Source organism: Bidens hawaiensis, unplaced genomic scaffold, assembly GCF_021521415.1.
Source record: "Bidens hawaiensis isolate Kalapana, Puna unplaced genomic scaffold, B.hawaiensis_p1.1 tig00024489_1, whole genome shotgun sequence".
Lineage (NCBI taxonomy): Eukaryota > Viridiplantae > Streptophyta > Magnoliopsida > Asterales > Asteraceae > Bidens > Bidens hawaiensis.
In genome coordinates, this window is record NW_027493874.1 from 148,164 (window position 1) to 168,524 (window position 20,361).

General features: G+C 36.8%; 2 protein-coding genes and 1 pseudogene across 2 annotated transcripts; all 3 read left to right on the top strand.

Annotated features, from left to right (window-relative positions):
- Positions 1 to 1,046: 1,046 nt before the first annotated feature.
- LOC143569474 (putative disease resistance protein At1g50180) lies at positions 1,047 to 3,977 on the top strand. The gene has a single exon (XM_077055367.1). It carries the CDS (start codon positions 1,068 to 1,070, stop codon positions 3,789 to 3,791), a length of 2,724 nt encoding a protein of 907 aa, XP_076911482.1. The 5' UTR covers positions 1,047 to 1,067; the 3' UTR covers positions 3,792 to 3,977.
- Positions 3,978 to 12,915: 8,938 nt separating this feature from the next.
- Positions 12,916 to 15,033, top strand: LOC143569483 (uncharacterized). The gene has a single exon (XM_077055376.1). The coding sequence runs from the start codon at positions 12,916 to 12,918 to the stop codon at positions 15,031 to 15,033; it is 2,118 nt and encodes a 705-aa protein (XP_076911491.1).
- A 2,985-nt stretch (positions 15,034 to 18,018) lies between these two features.
- On the top strand, positions 18,019 to 20,355 carry LOC143569475 (toMV susceptible protein tm-2-like; annotated as a pseudogene).
- The last annotated feature ends 6 nt before the right edge of the window (positions 20,356 to 20,361 follow it).

The window sequence follows — 20,361 nt, forward strand, 5'->3', positions numbered from 1 at the left end:
TCGAATCTACATAAAGTGCGCTCTTATATAAATTGTTGCAATCAACAAGCAAAGTGAATGAATTGTAGAGCAAGATTTAAACAAACTGATATTATATTATCAGCAGATTTTGATATACACGCCGATAATTTTTACATGCAAACCCTAATACATTATTAGAAGACATAAACTTTATTAGAGTTTAAGATTATTAATCCAACTCAGCTTATGCACATTATTATTATTATTATTATTATTATTATTATTATTATTATTATTATTATTATTAGGCTAGCAAATGCGGGTAACATATATGGTAATTAATGCATATACTGTTGAAACGGTTATGTTAACGTTTCATTAGACGATGACCCACCATTTTAGTGTGTGTGTGTGTATTTACATATTGTAAACGGTGTTCTTCACCAAGATCACTTTGATCCATATTAATATATTCAATCTTTTGCAATTTGTATTTCTTCTTGATTATTACAATCATCTTGTGTGTATCCGTCATAATCTCAAACTCAAACAACAAGATCGAACTGAATACCCTTTGTCTATCATATATATGACATGAAACAGCATGAAGAAACCAACGTGGCGTTATCATAAAATGCACTTTTTACCATTAAACCTGAGTAGACTGCAAATCCAAATAAACAAACAAAAGGAACTTCTATAAATTTAATTTATTTTTTTCAAACGGTTCTATAAATTTTGATGAAGGTCCCTCTGAGTTCTGAAGGGGTATTGATAGTTAATTAAAGGCCGATCTCAATCCAGTTGACTTATTCAACGAGGAGTGGCTGGCCCCAAATTAAGCTGACAGTTTTTCCATCAAATATTCTTAAGTTGTATATTTTTATTGTCTAAATTTATAGCATTCACATGCTTAATACTTGACCTTAAGAGAGATTGGCATGATTAATTAGTGAGGACATTAATATTTAAAATGGTTTTAACCCAACTGCCCAAGGCAGTCTTGGCTACCAAACTCCATCCATAAATCATAGAGAGAGATCTTAATTACTTGTCTTCCCATTTTCATTCATCTAACTTATTTTTTTCCTCTTGGAGAGAGAGAGATGGCTGTTGAAGCTGTTGTGTCTGTTGTGATACACACACTCACAAACTTACTAACCTTCGAGGAATCAAAAACTTTTGAAGCGGTTAGAGACGAAGCACTAAAGGTTTTGAAGGAACTTAGCCGTTTAAATGACGCACAGCAAGACCAAAGTAATTACGAACTGCAGTTTCTAGGCAACGTCTACCGTATGGGGGACGCAGTGGAATCCTTTTCCCTCTCAGAAACTTATTTAAGGAGGGGTTTTGTCAAGAAACGCGGTTTACTCACTGGAAATGAGTTCAAGCTTTGCAGGGATGTTGCACATGAGTTGGGCTATTCTGTGAACATATCCAGGCTCAAATCAGAGATGAACAGAATCATCAAAGAAGTTCAAATATGGAAAGATGGAAACCATGGCAATGCGTCAGTTCAGGAGCAACAACAAGAGAGTGGTGCGTTTTATGCACCAAAGAATGAATATATCATCTTTAAGAAAGATGTGAATAAGTTGATGATGCTGTTGATCAGCAATAGAAAAGTACTTCAAATCATCTCAGTCTTTGGAGATGTTGGCATTGGGAAAGCAGCTCATGTTAAGGCAGTCTACGGCAAGCTAAAGGACAAATTTCAATGCAGTGCTCTGGTAGTCATGGACCCAAATTGGTCAGTTAGCCATCTTATGATGGCTATACTGCAAAAGGTGGGTTTGAAAGTTGAAGAGGAACTCAAAGATGATGTACTGAGAGGGAAGCTTCATGGGTTCTTGAAGACTAAAAAGTACTTGATAGTCATCAGTGATATCAACCGTCGGGAGCTCTTGGAAGATCTAAGGCGTGCCTTACCAGACGCATACAGTGGAAGTAGGGTGGTGATAACTACCTCCAATAAAGAAGCCGCTTCATTTGCAGATGCATCAAACCGTTATCACTTAAACTACCTAGAAAAGGAGGAAGGCCTTAATTTTTTCATTAGTAAGACACGGGGTAGAGAAAGAATCCCGTTCGCATCCGATCAAGACATGGAGTATTTGAAAAACATAATAGTAGAAAGCTGCCATGGAACCCTCGTGGGGATTGCATTGCTTGCTGGTTTGCTATCAACAAAGGGGGAGATCTACGAAGAATGGTCAAAGGTTTTTAAGCAACTAGAAGTTGCTACCAAATCCCCGTCATTTGATGTTCTAATCTTCTGTTATAATGATGTTCCAATGCACTTGAAGCCCTGCCTTCTTTACTTGACACTCTTTCGAAAAGAATCTGAAATACCTGTGAGAAGGTTGTATCGACTGTGGCTTGCGGAGGGCTTTGTGAAGCCGTCCAGAAGGACTATTCCAGAAGACATAGTGGAGGAATATCTGGAAGAACTTGTCAAGAGAAATATGGTGGAAATCACAAAATGGAGGTCTGATGAGTCAATCAAAAAATGCCGACTGATCGGAGCCCTACATGACATCTTGTTGCCTGTCGCCCTAGAAATTGGCCTCTTCCACCTCCACCAAAAGTCTGATGAACATTCAAGCGCAACAGAAGAACATCGATTTGGAATTCGTCGGGTGGTTGAATACACCAATATCAAGAACTGTTTCAATATTAAAGATTTCAAGAATATACATTCCTTCATATCATTCAATGGCCGAAAGAAAGATATACCTGCAGAAGAAATGAGAACATTTTTAAAAAGTATCACTCAAGGTAGAGGTTTTGGATTCCTCAGGGTGCTCGATTTAGAAGGTGTTTATCGACCACGGCTACCATCGAATCTGGGAAACCTATTTCACTTGAGGTATTTAGGGTTGAGATGGACTTTCTTGGATACTCTTCCTTCTTCACTTGGTGGCCTCCTCTACCTTGAAACACTAGACATAAAGCACACACGTATCACCACTCTCCCAAGTTCCATATGGAACATGAAGCATCTCCACCATCTTTGTTTGAATGGAGAACGTTTAGACATATCTGAGCAATCAGCCATTCATAGAGGTCCTAGCCAGCTCCAGACTCTATGGGGTTTGTTTGTAGATGAGAAGATTGCGAGAAAGATTGGTTCAACTTTGATGAGAATGACTAATCTTCGGAAACTTGATATAACAAGACAGTCGTCGTCCACAATAACAACAACAACGGCCACCACAACAACAAATACCACCAGCACCACGACAACAACCTACGATTTATTCGGGTCATGGATATTGTCATTGGTCAGCCTTCAATCTTTGAGATTAAGGTCCAAGGACAAAATGGGTCAGCCTTCAGTGCTCATCATTAAACCTTTGTCGCGTCTCGAGAATCTCTCTCAACTGTACTTACTAGGACATTTACGTGAGTCTCTTTCTTGGTATCAGATTCCACCTGGACTCAATGTCCTAACTTTATCTGTCTCACGGTTAGGCGAAGATCCCATGCCAACACTATCTCGGTTGCCGATCCTAATGGTCCTTAGGCTTCTAGCTGCTTCTTATGTGGGGGAAGAAATGCATTGTCCTAAAAATGGGTTCCCTTCCCTCAGAGTTCTTAAACTATGGAAGCTGGAAGAGCTTAAATTATTGACTGTTGATGAAGGAGCGATGCAGAACCTCCAAACCATGGAAATCAGGTGTTGTACAAATCTAAAGAAGCTTCCTTTATCCTTACTATCGGTAGAAAGTTTTGAAAACTTGATCTTGACAAACATGCCAAAAGAATTTGTTTCTGCCGCTCGATCTGTAACGTTGAAGCACACTGAGATTGTGGAAAATGACTTCTAAACTGCGGAGCATCTTGTTAACCCAAACATTGTCTCTCCTGGCCAAGTTATCCAAGTTATTAGTTCTTAGTTGCTTTAATTGTATGCATGCCATTCTATTATTTCCATCTCATAAGCATTTTTATCTATTCGATATTTGTAATCAAATAAAAGAATTGTTCTCTTTATGTAGACTGCCAATCTTTTCTAGTGAATAATTCTACACTTGATCTGTAACTTCTTTTCCTACGTACCCAAACCAAGATCGAGCCTTAGATTGTTTAAAGCACATACTGCAACATCATCCTTAAATAAATTAAGAGGTTAATGGTAGTTAATATATATTGGTCGTGTTATTATCATTTAAAAGTTGTTAATTTCATCGATCTATGTATCATCATTTAATATGAGTTATAATCTCTGACATCAAGTTGTGTTAATCCTTCAATGCATCAACTATAAATGGCTTATATTACTTTGTGCCCAATTAGATTTCTCTTAATGAAAGCTTCTGGACAAGATTGTATGTGAAAGGTAAAGTGTTTCGAATCATATAAAGTTATTCTTTTCCTGGGTTTCCAATCAAGATTTTTTTTGTAGGCAGTCATAATGTATAGTATACGGATTTATTATGTCTACGGTATAAATGACTCAATTTCTTTCTCCAGATAATATTATCTATTTGCGCGCAGTAGCTTTAAATTGGGTACGACTTCTAACGTTTAGGAGGGTATGAATCCGTTTAAAAGTTGTTCAAAGTTTGTACTCTTGTTATATCAGAACAATGTTATCAAAGTATCGAACCAAATGAGAAGATCCAGGAGTGCGTATGCATGCTGATTGTATACCATTGTCATCAACAACATAATGATCCTGTTACTATATAAAAAATCATTTCTGTAAAGGTGAGGGATCTAATGTAATTGACTTCATAGGTTTAAGCAACTACAATCAATGATGAACATAAAGGCTGCAAAATTTAATATTGGTAAGACTATGTGGTGTACCTGCCCAAGTATGGGACCATTCTCTCCACATGACACTGATAAATTAATAGTGAAGATTCCTACCTGTAACTTCAGATTTATAAAGTGAACGAACCAGAAGTCCACACAAGTCTTTCTATAATCCTCCATTGCTTATACTTGCATAAATGATAAGCATCTTACTATTAAGTTATTCTAATTAACAAACAATTACTAATATTAAACACTTGCCAATTATTTCTTTTAGTTAATTTATATGGTTTCTTTAACCAGATAGTTCATTTTATTATTAATGATATAATGTAAAATGAAATGTTGCCATTTTACCCTACTTGTTAGTTTTTAGAAACGTATTTGTGACTGAAATTACAATAGTTTAAAAGTTAGGAGATCGCCACCAATCATAAAATAATTCGCAATCGAAATATAGGATTACCCACAAAGGTTTTTGTCACCAAGTTTTTGGCCGAAAGGCTATTTGTGGTAGAATATGCGGTAGCAAATACCTAATTTTTTTTAGTAGTGAGCGATGTTTTAGATCTGGTCGAACCTACTGTGGATCATAAAAATCAGATTTTAGAACAATCAATTTTGTGGACTTACCGAATGTTGGTGGTCTCACTGATATCCGTTCATATGATTCACCCTTAAAAGTAGATCGATCAACAGTTTTTATTTTTAATGGTGCTAGTCCCGTTGGCACATCTCCAAAGGGAAGCTCATACATTAACCGCTCCTTACTTGAAATCAAATCCTCTTACAAGTTACAATGATGTTTCTACGGTAAGTGACATACACTAAGAGAATTTAACCTATGACCAACCCAAAAGGAAACCTTATGAAAAAACCCCGGACTACCCGAGCTAGCTCGTGATGGCGACAACAGTTTTTAACATCCCAATTAACATTATTATGTTTGGTTATTGAATACACAAATAGAAAACATTAATTAAAGCACGAGTTCATATATTGTTCCATCCACATCCATATAATTTAGTTAAACCTCACATTCATCCCTAAGTTTGGTTTATTTTTAAAAAGCTTTTACATCTCGTTTGTAACTTTCGGCTTCTAATAAGAAACCGCTACATAAAACTTTATGATCTTCGGAAAGGTTTATTTACATAGATGAATTTTTTAGTTGGTATTTTGAAATGTTTACATCGATGATTTCTTTTATATACATATGCAAGATGAAATATAAGTCAAAATATTTGGTTTGCCTACCCAACTGAGTGGCACTGATAATTAACCAGTGTATTCTATACAACTCAGATTTAAAAAGTAAACGTGCCAAAAGTCAAGCACAAAAAGTAAACGTGCTAAATAGTGGTCTGAACAATAATAGATCGATCATTTTTGAGTTGAAGCCGATCACACACTTCTTCGGTTATTGAGAATTGCATTCAAGGCCTTCAACTGTGCGCCTTAATTGAACATGTCAGTTGGGATGCTCAGTCAAGGGTATGGGTAGAGTAAGCGACAAGGGTTGACATGACAATTATTATGTGCGGAGCCTGTTAATAATAACATTCAATTGATCACCTTCTCATTCATACACCATAAAGTACATTTATAATTCACGTCATCTAATTAATTGTAGTTTTACATAATGTGTAGTGGAGTTTTTTTAATCTTTTTTTCATATTTTATTCACGTTATTAATTAAAGGTTCTATAACATGCATATAACATTATGTAAAACTTTTAAAAAAAAGTTCTTACATTACCCTTGCTTCATGCTTTATAATATAGTATAAATATGATGTATGTACAATATATAGATAAAATATATAAATATTTAGATATTTTTATCATCTATATTAAACATTAATTATCATTATAATCAGGGCCGTCCCAACCTTTTTAGAGGCCTAAAGCAAATCTGAAAGTCGAGGCCCTTTTATGACATTTATTGTTATAAGCCCGCTCTTCTTCTTTTTTTTGGTGCCGTTCAAAAAAATAATAATAAGCCCGCTCTTCTATTCGTCAAATTACCAACATTAATAAACTTAAATTACTAAATTTTAAACTTCAATACACATGATCTTAATTTGTACACATTGGATTATAAAATATATACCTCTGAAGATATTTGTACATACAAACAGTTTAATATATTTATTAATTTTAATTATAGAAACACTGCTAATGGATATGCACACCAACCAAACATATTAATAAAATTAAGAGTATAAACATTTTAATGAAGAAAACTAAAATCACAAATGAATCAATAATAAATATAAATAAAAAAATATGTGTGGCTCACATTTACCATTGGGCATTGGAGTTTGTGTGGCTTTCCCCAACAAGTCATTCTTCCATAAACACCACACCTTTCACCATTTTATGTATATTGCAACACCACACCACCATTGTTTGAACCTGCAACTTGAGAATTCTGTAAAACCCAACAAATTCATGTTGCACGCTTGTTGACCAACTCGTTGGACTCTCATTTCCTACTCCTCACGATCACTCTGCCTCTCGGTAACAAGCCTAGGTTATACATGGTTTCAAATTATGGAGGCATTCTCAAATTGGAGGCCTCAAGCCCTTACTTTACTTTGTTATATGGTAGAGCCGGCACTGATTATAATCATCATTAAAAATGCATTATTATATGAACTTAATGTGATATAAATAATTACTTGTACATTATTATATGTACATATGATAATGTACATATAATATGCATGTGATTTGAATTCATTTAGAAGATGTGGCATGTGAGTGAACAAGATTGTTACCAATTGCACATTTTCAAAAGTGCTCCAATTAAGTCACTCAATTTTGAAAGTGTTCTAATTATGTCATTCAACATTCACATTTTATTAAATTAAAGGTTTTAACATGTTATTTTAGTGTTTTTCTTTTTTGTTTCACATAGGAATTCTTTTTATCTTTTTTTATATTGACGTTGAGTGGCGACGTGAATTTTATATTTTTGAATTTTAAAATAATTAATATTTTTTAATTTTTTTTAAATATAACTACATATATTGCAAATTCCGACCCCCGCATCTTATCCTCCAGCTCTTCCTTGACGCACAAAAAAATCGGTGAGACTCGATTTGAAGATTTAGTGACCCAATTTGAGAAAAATATGCATGGGTGACCTAATTGGAACACTTTTGAAAGTTGATTACTATTCTATGAGATATTCCCCGTAATCTAACAATCTTAGCCCTTCCCGTCTTCCTACGAGCCATTTTTACCTCTTCCTATGTGATATTACAACGATAGCAACATTTCATTGTCGAAGTTGTGTTCTCGTTTTCTTCCTGATTAAACCTACCATCAATTAAAAGACGGTGGAACTAAATGTATCATATCCCTTGATAAACTTCACGACTCTTACTCTCTAGCTCGTGTCTTCTACACTTTGTAGCTTTGGTAATCTTGTGCATGGCTTGCCCCCCCCCCCCCCCCCTTAGTTTCAAGGCATGCCCTTTTACCACACTCGCATGTCCTCTCTTTTTATAAACTTCATAACTCTTAGGTCATGTCACCTACGCTCTCTGGCTTTGGCAATCATGTACATGTTATGCTCCCCCTTCTTAGTTTCAAGGTGTTTATACATCTTCTCATAAGATATTTGCTTTGCCAAGTCACTGTCTTCCTCGCGTCGCGTTTGCCTATTTAAATCTCTCCCTCTACTCTCTTGCTTATTCTCATTAGTGCACCTCAAAAACTCCCTAAAACTCTCATACTTCTTCCTTATCTTCTCTCCAGTGTCCTAATCTCACCATGAAGACTCCTTATGCCCACTTGCCTTTCTAGTTATGACCCCAAGAGTCTAGCTCGCCACTTGTGTAATGTTGATTGCCAAATCCTCCAATATCTAGTTTGTGTCTCCGTTTAATTCATTGAGCCCTTCGAGTTGATCTCTCTAGGCACTATAATCTTTTCATCCATCAAATTTTCCCATCAAATCATAGGTTTACTTTTTCTGTTCACCAGTCAATTTTTTTTTCATAACTAGTTTTGAATAACGTTAGATGCATACCATTGATTAGTTTTGTGTTGAAAGTTAGATAAGTATAAGGTTCAATACTTAAAAAGTATACATATTCCCTACTTGGGCTTTAGTAAAACACTCAGGTTACTTTTAAACTTTATATACAACTTAACAATTCCCCACTAAGGCTAACATACCCCACTAACAAAGTAGCTTTCTCTTTGATCCTAACATAATGAATATCTTTCAAATATGCCTAACAAAATCAGTAATGACTTTGCATTATTTGAGACATGATTCAAAGTGACTCAACACATAACTTGTAAACTTGAGTTCATAATGATATGATAATCATCAGCCAAAAGAGTAAGCCGTGAACAGAAACAACCCAAACATGCAAGATTTAAAAGATGCAAAAGCTAACATACATCATTCCACTATTCATCATAAAATTTGTTACCAGAATACGAGAGCAAACATAACCATTACTCAAAGAACTTAAATTCAGGCTAACAGTCATAAAAAAAACTACAGAGCATAGTAACGTTCAACCATCAACAAGCTAACCCTTTTTTTTGAGTTGCTATTTAGTCATCATCTTCTTCCTACAAAGCATAAAAAAACATTACACAAGAGAAAATCACAAAATCATGAACAATATCAATGTGGTATCAAAAAATAATATGTTTTGTTCAAAAGAGGCTGCAGTAAAATATGATGGTTATTATAAACTTGCTTAAAAATCAAATAAAACACCAAAAGTATTAACAACATACTTCATCATCACCGTTGTCTTCGTCTTCCTCCTCTTCCTCTTCGTTATTATTAACCTCAGACTTAGACTTGTCAGAATCATCATCTGCATCATCACCACCCGCCTGATGCCTATTTTCATTGAAACAAATTCAAAACAGTGAAAAAAAATCTTAATATACAATTATATAAAACACTATAATTAACAAAGTTTACCAGCTTTTTGTTGTAGGCTGCCAAGGTCTTCTCTTACTCTTTCTTCCTTTTGTCAGCTTTAGCTACATAAGGTTCTTTGTCCTGTATCACATAATAACATATAACTTAACTTTTCAAAATTGCAATTGTTGGAAGTAATTTCAGACTTTAAGTCACAAGTCGGTGAACTTGAGGGACTAATATTGACAAGCTGGTCATAATTGGTTGTGTTTCCTAATTACGTTATGTTTCCTAATTCTATTGCAATTATAATAGGTAATGTCTTTGATAACAAATTAGGTTAGTGTTATATAAACATGTCATGGTTAGACATTATAGAGTGTGATATGAGATGCTACCGAGTTAAGGTTCATCTAGAGACACACACGAGATGTAACCGAGTTAAGGTTCATCTAGGATGGAGTTGGTGTAACCGAGATAGGGTTCATCAAGAGTCAAACCGAGTTAGGGTTTGAGAGATTTGTAATCAGTTTTTAGAGTATTATTTTTTTATTAATATAAACGAGAGTCATTCGTTTAGTTTGTGTGTTGATTATCGATACAGGACTTGAATTGGTATCAGAGCCAAGTTCAAGAAATCGATAATTGGTTAGCGGCGATCGGTGGCTTGAGAGGAGCTATCAATCGCGGAACCGAGTTGGGTTCGTACTTATACGTCGGAGTAGCAGCGTGGTATAGTTACAACGGTGAGGCGGATCAAGCAACTGTGATCGGGAGTTGTAAACTACGGCGAAGTTGGTTGTGTTTTCCGACGGTGGTTTCGATCTTGTCAGGGGCAACGTGGACAGAACTGTTACGTCGGAGCAGCGGCGTGGGTGTTGTTTACCAGTGGCGGGCAGTGAGTAGATTGTTCGTGCGATGACAACTCGGAAACAATTTGGTTTCTGGGTCGAGGTGAATTTATACCTGTGATAATAACTCGGTTTTGGCAGCAAAGGTGTTAGGTTGCGCTCTTGGTGTTTATCGATCAAAGTCGTGATTGATAAGGAGGAGGCATCAATTTTTGGAGAAGTCGTGATCGAAGACGTGATCAGAAAGAAAACCAAAAATTATTCGATCGCAAAGAAGGTGCGTTCGTGTGGGTTTTTTCTTTCTTTGGCGGTTAGTCAACGAAAACGAATTATTTGATTCTTCTAGTAAAGGTGATTTAGAGACTTATATAAAGTCTGACTTTGGTGATTTACGTGGCTATCTCAAAATCAAAAAAGAAAAAGAAGTTAGTGTGGTGCTAAATTTATGTTGATTGTTTTTGTTGCTACGAGGAATTCGAGAAAGGATAAATACAAAAGTTGGTTTGTTTTCTTTTGTTTGCTTAAGTTCGTTGATTATTGATTACACAAGTTGGTTTGATCATTGTTAGTGAGTTTTATATTATTTGGGTTGGACAAGTGGGTTCAATTCAGAGTTCGTTTTGATACGGGTTGAACGAGTTATGTTTTTACTAAGGGATTGATTTAAACGATGTGCTCATGTTTGATTCGGGAACAAAAGATGATCAAGGAAGATTGATGTTCGCTCTATTAGATTACCAGAATCGTAGCCAAAGGAGTGGTTATGCGTTTTCATATGACCGAGGGAATGGTCGGGGACAGGGTCACAGAGGTAGTCGAGTTCGGGGGAGCCGAAGAACACATCTATGGATCAAGAAAAGTTCCGGGGAGATCAAGGCCAAGATGGTTGTGAAAACCGAGAAGGTCAAGATTGTGGGTCAAATCAAACAGGGCAAAGGAGACATGCTCGAAGTTGAAGATTCACTTATTTAGAGTCAGAAATTAGAGGGTGATTGTTGGAAGTAATTTCAGACTCTAAGTCACAAGTCGGTGAACTTGAGGGACTAATATTGACAAGCTGGTCATAATTGGTTGTGTTTCCTAATTACGTTATGTTTCCTAATTCTATTGCAATTATAATATGTAATGTCTTTGATAACAAGTTAGGTTAGTCATATATAAACATGTCATGGTTAGACATTATAGAGTGTGATGTGAGATGCAACCGAGTTAGGGTTCATCTGGAGACACACACGAGATGTAACCGAGTTAGGGTTCATCTAGGGTGGAGTTGGTGTAACCGAGGTAGGGTTCATCAAGAGTCAAACCGAGTTAGGGTTTGAGAGATTTGTAATCAGTTTTTAGAGTAATATTTTCTTATTAATATAAACGAGAGTCATTCGTTTAATTTGTGTGTTGATTATCGATATGGGACTTGAGCAATGTTGATCAACAAACAAGCATGCATACAATATAATCTCTAGAATTTGTAATATCAGTTTAAATTTTAAAGTAGAAACTTTAATTTAACACATTGAATTGAATTAGATCTCATAAAATATTATAACTTTCAACAATTTGACACAATATTAAATTGACCCGCTTATAGGAAATTGCCTCCTCTAGAGTCCTAGACACAACCTTACCCACCTTAATCATCGAATAATCTAAAAATTAATGATGGACACATTTTTCTTTATACTAGAAAATTTGAAAGGATTAAAGGAACTAGAAAAAAGTATCGCGGACTCATGGTCAGAGAATATGACTGATCCAATTAAGGGTGGACGGAATGTAGAGCTTGAACACCTTGTGCAATCTCCCGCCTCCGGTCCCAGTGTCGAATCAAGAGTTTTAACGAGTGGGGACAAAAAATAGGTCATCCAAAATAAGTCTGGTAAAAAAACGGGTTGGCTAAAAACAAGTCGGGTTAAATTGTGCCGGAGAATAACTATTCACAAATATTTGCTTACATATATTGTTAAACTATTCACGCTTATCATTATTTTCAAAACTTGTTTATAGATCCAAATGTAGTATTTAAATACAAGTCTTTACATAGGCTTAGACATGTGACATACGGGTCATTAATCAAGCTTTATCACAAAAGAATAAAGAAATAAAAAGATGCATCATCAAAGATATTTAAATTTGTGTTGAAATATATTAAAGTATAAAAAATGGGACCATGTTAAAAAAAAATTAATTGCAGGTTTATGGATAGCAAGACATTAGTTTATAAATATGATGTTGATACATCTTAAATGTAGCCATTTAAGAAGCTTAAAAAAGTAAGACAAGCCAGCCAGCCTGCTGGTCAACATGTAGTTAAGTTCACATCAAAAAAATCAATAACTCAAGTTTATTTTCTTATCTTCAGTGATATATGTAGTTAATTTGAATATCTTGTTTTTGGTCAGTTCTGAGCAGTTTAATCTTTATTGACCAAAAAAGAAAAATGGTTGAGATTTTCCCAGATCCTGTGAGGAAAGAATGGAACAAATGGGAGCTTAGAGGGTTGGTTATAGTCAGCCTTTTTGTGCAAATTTCCCTAATCTTCAGCGGTAACCGGAGAAAGTATATCGCCAAAAGAAGGATCAGAATCTTTATATGGTGTGCATACTTGTTAGCAGACTGGGTAGCCACGGTTGCGCTTGGCCTCCTTGTCGACCGCCAAGGGAATTCGACCAGCTCGAGTTACAGCAACAAAGAGTATGGAGATCTAACCCTGATGGCTTTCTGGGCTCCCTTTCTTCTGCTTCACCTTGGTGGGCCTGACACCATCACGGCTTATGCGCTAGCCGATAACGAATTATGGTTACGCCACTTGCTTGGACTTGTTGTCCAAGCAGCTGCAGCTATTTACATAACTCTTCTGGCATGGGAAGGCACTCTTCTGTCCTTCCTCACCATTCCTATGCTTCTGTGTGGCATTATCAAGTATGGGGAGAGAACATGGGTCCTCATGTCCGCTAATCGGGACCAGTTTCGGGATTCGGTTCTCAAGGATAAGGATCCGGGACCTAGTTACGCCAATTTCATGGAGGAATTCTGCTTAAAAGAGGCAGAAGGATACAATGTTACCGCTGCTCAAGTGGAAGAGGGACACTCGCCTGGATATGAATTTGAAAACACCGCAGGTACTCCGTCTACCCTTGATCCTGATGCAAGAAGAATTCTGCATATAGCGGATTACTTCTTTGAGACGCTTAAGTTCAAGCGGCTCTTTGTGGATCTCATTCTGGGCTTCCACCCGCGAGATGAGAGCCAAGATTTCTTTGAGAAACAAGACTGTAACACCGCCTTTGAGGTTATTGAAGTTGAACTTGGATTCGCGTATGATGTCTTCTACACCAAAGCGCCCGTCATATATACTCCTTTGGGTTTATTTTCCCGTCTTATGACTTCCTGCATCACACTTACCGTGTTGTTGACTTTTGCTACGTCCATAGGCGTGAAATCGCATAAACATCAACTTATTGATGTTGTGGTTACTTACATTTTGCTGATAGGTGCAATGTTGCTTGAAGCATATGCAGTCAGATCTTTGATTTTATCCGACTGGGCAAATCTATGGTTCAGTCACAACTCTTCCAAGATTCCATTATTTGTCGGTCGACTAGTCTCGTCAATCCAGTCCATAGAGAAAGGCAAAAGATGGTCAAACTCAATTTATCATTACAGCTTGTTAGATTTTTGCCTTAACCAGAAATCCTCGGGTTTTCATAAAGTCTCGAGGTTTATCCCTTTGCATAATAAACTTTACAACTTATGGGAAAAATTGGGTAGTTTTCGACAGTTGAAACATGTCAGCGTATCGCCTGAGCTGAAGGCTTTTATATTTAAGCACTTCAGGGAAAAATCTACCGACACAGAATTGGATCTTAAGATGTTGTTCACCTGTCGTGGCACTGTTTCCCTGCAAAGCCACAAAAGTTACGGTGTGTTTAAATGGGCGGTTGATGTGGAATTTGACCATAGCATCCTAATTTGGCATATTGCCACTGATCTATGCTACAACTTAAACAAAACTAAACGAGGCAGGCATTCTGATCCCGATAGTAGTGAACAAGAATGCGATCATCACATGATATTCAGCAAGAAATTAGCGGACTACATGTTGTACATCTTAGTCATGTGTCCTTTCATGTTGCCCATAGGGATTGGAATAATCAGGTTCAGAGACACGTGTGCGGAAGCCATGGTATTTTTTGAAGAGAGAAGCATCACAAGTAAACTCGAGGCCTATGAAATGTTAGGACAAGTGAATACCAAAGTCTTTCCATCAACAGTGAAGGGGGATAGGAGTAAGTCAGTGTTGTTTGAGGCCTGCAAGCTCGCAGCTTCATTGAACGAGATCGGTGATCCTAGAAAGATGTGGAGGATGGTGGCTGATGTGTGGGTGGAGATTCTTGGTTATGCAGCTAGTCAATGCCGAGGATTTGACCATGCGCAACAGCTTGAAAAAGGCGGAGAGCTTCTTACTCATGTCTGGCTTTTGATGGCACATCTTGGCATCACCGAACATTTTAAGATAAATGAAGGTCACGGGCGAGTTAAATTGGCCGTTACCTAGCAAGTATAATGAATATAAATCGTAGCAATATAATATACGCATCTCGTTATTGTCATTACTTTGTGTTTTCTTTTAAATGGTACTAAATATAGAAATAACCAACCCAAATATTTTCTTTTTCTACATATGTATAATGTTGTAGTCACCCTTACATACATTTGATCATTAGTTCAATATATGCCTGCCTTACTATATCAGCAGATTGTTATCAGGCCATTTATAGATAGACATTTGAACATTTGGATTCCTGAGTTTTGGGAGGCTAATCTTCACAATCTAGTAATCTGTATATGTTAAGGGGTGTTGAAGGTGGCTTAATGCCGAGGATGGTAAAGGGTGGTGTTAAATGTGGCGGCCGTGTTGGTTGTTGATAGTTGTGGTCAGAGAGAAAGAGGCTAGTTGGTGGACGTATGTACAGGTGGTGTTGCGGCTTAAACTGATATATTGTATGTTGGTGATTTTTGTATCATCAATAGATTTTTGGTTGGATTTACTGAATACTAAAGATCTGGGAAAACATTGATACAACTTTGATGGTGTGACTACGCGTTTGTTCAAGAGCATTTGGTTTGGTTATGGGCTAAAACCGAACTTATAACTGACTTTTCGTCTCTTAGATTTTCATAACCGCACTGTTATGTTAATTCCATTATTGGAAAAAGATAGTTAAATTAATTCGGTTAAGTAACGACTTTGGACATCGATGGATTCAAGCTAATTTCAATCAATGAACTGCAAATTGTGTCAAATAGAATATTAATAATCACTTTAACTAATAATTGAGAATAAACAACTATTTTTTTAGTGATCGTGCGTTCCATGAATATTGAGTACCGGTTGACCAATTAAATTAACATAAATAAAATAACGTATCTTGACATTTTGACCGAGAGAAATGAAAAGTCTTTCTAGACCATCCTTTCTATTTTAAGACAAAAAAACAATGCAATTATACTATTTATCACCCGATTTATTGGATGACGGACTAGTACTTCTCTAACGATAGTAGCCTTCGAATTCTCACGGATAATGTCGCCCAACATCTAACAAGTTATATGTTCTACGTGATCGTGAAAGAACCCAGGAAATTCTAATGGAAGATTATTTCGTCAATCCATCAAAATACAACGAAGGAACTTTTCAAGTAAGGTACTAAATTAGTGTAGTGACGCCACCGATTAAGGTAGTTTGGGGTAGTCGAGAGAAAGTGTAAGTGACCTATTCTAATTGGTTGAAACCTCATGATAGTATTCTAGTAGAGGGTAGTGAAAGGAACACACCCTCCACCCTTAGCTTTTAATATGGGTCAAAATGGTGGGTTATGTTAAAAAGTTAAAACCTAACTTGTAGCGTCGGTTTAGTGAAAGCACCATTCGTGATTGCGTAGGTCTCATTTCATTAACTAAATTTAATCATGATCAATGTCAAATTATTAAAACAAGAACTCGATATTAACTGTCAGGGTATAGCTAGCTCACTCTATAAATTTTTTTTCAAAGGCGTATGTCAAAGTTGCAACAATGTCCCTCCCAAAGGGTAATAGCACTTGCCATCCATATCACATTAACCAAGTTCAAATCCCCTTTCAGTGGTGTTGCCTATATTTCAGAGCACGCACATGAGCCGAGATTCGAACATGAGACCCCTTAAGCAAACCTTCAAAAAAACCTCTTGGTCACCCCATCAATATGATGCATGATGGCGCTCATTTCATAATTTAGACTTGTATATTTGGTCCACGTGATTATCATTTAATAAAATTTCCAGAAAGGTACAAAGAAGTAGTGATTGAGTTGATGCATTAGGTGAGGAATTTAATAGTTAATAAATGAGCCAGTTCAAATGCATTTCACTCCATTTAATTAAAATCTTTTGAAACTCTACAAAATGATTCTGTATTTGGTAAATGTCAGCTTGTGATTTGCAAGTATAACATTCTTAAAAGTAGTTTATATATTTAGAAATCCACAATATCTTGTCAAGGTGTTCGTATCTTATATATTATTTTTTTATTTCACAAAATATATCTTCTTTTATCATTCCTTTTTATGTCTGGCAAATACATGGAATCAAACCATTGAAGCACTAGATCTTTTCAGTAATCATCCCTTTTAGTATATATAAAACACCTTTAACTATGAAATACACTAACGATACTCATTGTCTAAGATCAATAGCAACAATCAAATGTATCGAAAACATAATAGACAATAATACTAGTGTGAACAATTAAATTAATTTATTTGTGCTAAGCCGACATGATAAATAAATAAAACCTAACCTATAGGGTCTAGAGTAGGACGAGAGGGGGAAGAAGAGAAAGAAAATCGTCACACAAGGGAAATGTTGGTGGAGAGAGCTGACAACCAACCAAAATTTTGTGGCGTGGAAAAGGATTGGAGAGGGAAATCAAATGTATTATTGATCAGCTATATATTTATAGAAGTACAATGACGATAAATACAAAGGAAACCAAATTACATAATATCTTCTACTTAATGTATAGCAACAACATAACCATAAATACTAACTAATATATTCTCTCAAATTCTATCATTATACTATAGTGAATGCATTCATAATATACCATTAAACACGGTAACCACATTAATCTATATCCAAATAAATAATCAAAAGGATCTGCTACCCATGTGTTGTTGAATGTTGATGGTCCATCCGAGCTCTGAAGGGGTATTGATAATTAATTAAAACCAAGTCAATGACAACAGATCCTGATTTGTATCTATAGTCAGCAAGGTTGTGGTTGGCACAAAATTATGCTGATTTTCTTTTATTCTCCTAATTTTTTAATCTTGAGTGTTCCATCTTTTTATCGTCTAAATTGATCTTAGCGCGTAAATCTTGACCTGGTTGGCATGATCTGCGAGTTCCTTCCTTAACATACATTGACCGTTATTGACAAAGATTTGTTTTCCAACTTCATTCATCTAACTTCTTTAATTCCTTTGGGAAAAAGAAATAGAGATGGTTGTTGAAGAAGTTGTATCTGTGGTGATACACAAACTCACCAACTTACTAGTAGAGGAATCAAAAACTTTTGAGAAGGTTAGAGATGAAGTACAAAAGGTTTTGTCTGAGCTTAGCAAAGCAATTTAAATAATGAAGAACACCAAGAGCAAAGTAACAAGGAACTCATATTTCCAGGAAAAGTCTACCGTGTGGCGGACGCAATAGAATCTTTCGCACTCACAGAAACATATTTGAAAAGGAAGGGTTTTGTCAAGAAGCATAGTTTAGTTATTGCAAATGAATTCAAGCTTTGCAGGGAAGTTCAAGATGAGATGGACTATTCTGATAACATATCCAGGCTCAAATCGGAGATGAAAAGAATCAGCGAACAAGTACCAAAACACGAAGATGGAATCCCGTCGTTAACGCTGGCACGAGACCAGGGTTCTCAGCCATTTCACTATAGTGATACTTATTATGCACCAAAGAAAGAAAAATCCATCTTTAAGAAAGATGTGGAGAAGTTGCTGAAGCAGTTGACCAGCAGTAGCAAACTGCTTCAAATAATCTCGGTCTTTGGAGAAGTTGGCATTGGGAAATCAGTTCATGTCAAGACAATGTACAACAAACTAGAGGTGAATAAGAAGTTTCCGTGTCATGCTCTTGTGGTCGGTAAGACATCTTATGATGGCCATACTACAGCAGGTAACCGGCTTGAAAGTTAAGGAGAAACTCAAAGATGAGGTACTGCGGGGGAGGCTTCATGGGTTCTTGAAGGGTCAAAAGTATCTGATAGTCATCATCGATGTTAAAAGTCGGGAGCTCTTGGAAGACCTAAGAGGTGCCTTACCAGATGCATACAATGGGAGTAGGGTGGTGATCACTACCTCTAGTGAAGAAGCTGCTTCATTTGCGGACGCATCAAGCCGTTATCACTTCAAGCCTATAGGCATAGAGGACGGCCTCAAGTTTTTCGTTAGTAAGAAATGGGGCAAAAAAGGAAGCCCGTTCTCACCCCATAACATGGAGGATTTGAAAAACAAAATAGCAGAAAGCTGCCAAGGAACGCTCCTGAGGATTTCATTGCTTGCGGGTTTGCTATCAACAAAGGAGGAGCGTTATGAAGAATGGTCGAGGGTTTTTGATCAGCGCGACTTCGCCACCAAATCACCATCATTTGATATTTTGGTATTCTGTTACAATGATGTTCCTATGCACTTGAAGCCTTGCCTTCTTTATTTGGCTCTCTTTCGAAAAGGATTTGAAATACCTGTTAGAAGGTTGTTTCGGTTGTGGCTTGCTGAGGGCTTTGTGAAGCCGTCGAGAGGGATTGTTCCGGAAGATGTAGTGGAAGGATATTTGGAAGATCTTGTGAAGAGAAACATGGTGGAAATCACAAAAAGGAGATCTGATGAGAGTCCCAAAAAATGCCGGATGATTGGGGCCCTGCATGATATCTTCTTGCCGAGGGCCCTAAAAATAGGCCTCTTCCACCTCCACCAAAAGTCGGATGAACATTCAAACGCTATAGCAGAACATAGATTTGGAGTTCGTCGGGTGGTTGAATACACCAATATCAAGGATTATTCTACTTCAAAAGCTTTCAACCCGAATATCCAGTCCTACATATCCTTCAATGGCCGAAAGAAAGATATGCCCGCGGAAGAAGTGGGGAGATTTTTGAAAACAATCATTGGAGTTGGGGGTTTTGGATTACTCAAGGTGCTCGATTTAGAGGGTGTTTATCGACCAAGGCTACCGGAGAATCTAGGGAACCTATTTCACTTGAGATACTTAGGTTTGAGATGGTCTTTCTTGGATACTCTTCCCTCTTCACTAGGTGGCTTGCTCTACCTTGAAACACTAGATATCAAGCACACTCACATCACCACTCTACCAAGTTCAATATGGGACATGAAGCATCTCCATCATCTTTGTTTGAACGGAGCTCGTCTAGACATATCTGCGCAGTCAACGAAACATAGAGGTCCAAGCCAACTCCAAACTCTATGGGGTTTGTTTGTAGATGAGAAGATTGCAAGAAAGATTGGTTCGACTTTGAGCAGAATGACCAACCATCGGAAACTTGACATAACAAGACAGTCATCCTCCACAATAACAACCATGACCACCACAACAGCAACAACTAGCACCACCACGACAACAAACCATTCAACTTCGTACGAAGAAATCGGGTCATGGATATCATTACTCTCTAGCCTTCAATCGTTAAGATTAAGGTCCAAGGACAAAATGGGTCGGCCTTCAGAGCTCATTATTAAACCTTTGTCAATTCTCGGGAATCTTTCTCAACTGTACTTACTAGGACATTTGCGTGAGTCTGTTTCTTGGTATCAG

Excerpts from the sequence above, each read along its gene's own strand:
- LOC143569474 (XM_077055367.1), top strand. The coding sequence starts at position 1,068 with ATGGCTGTTGAAGCTGTTGTGTCTGTTGTGATACACACACTCACAAAC.
- LOC143569483 (XM_077055376.1), top strand. The coding sequence starts at position 12,916 with ATGGTTGAGATTTTCCCAGATCCTGTGAGGAAAGAATGGAACAAATGG.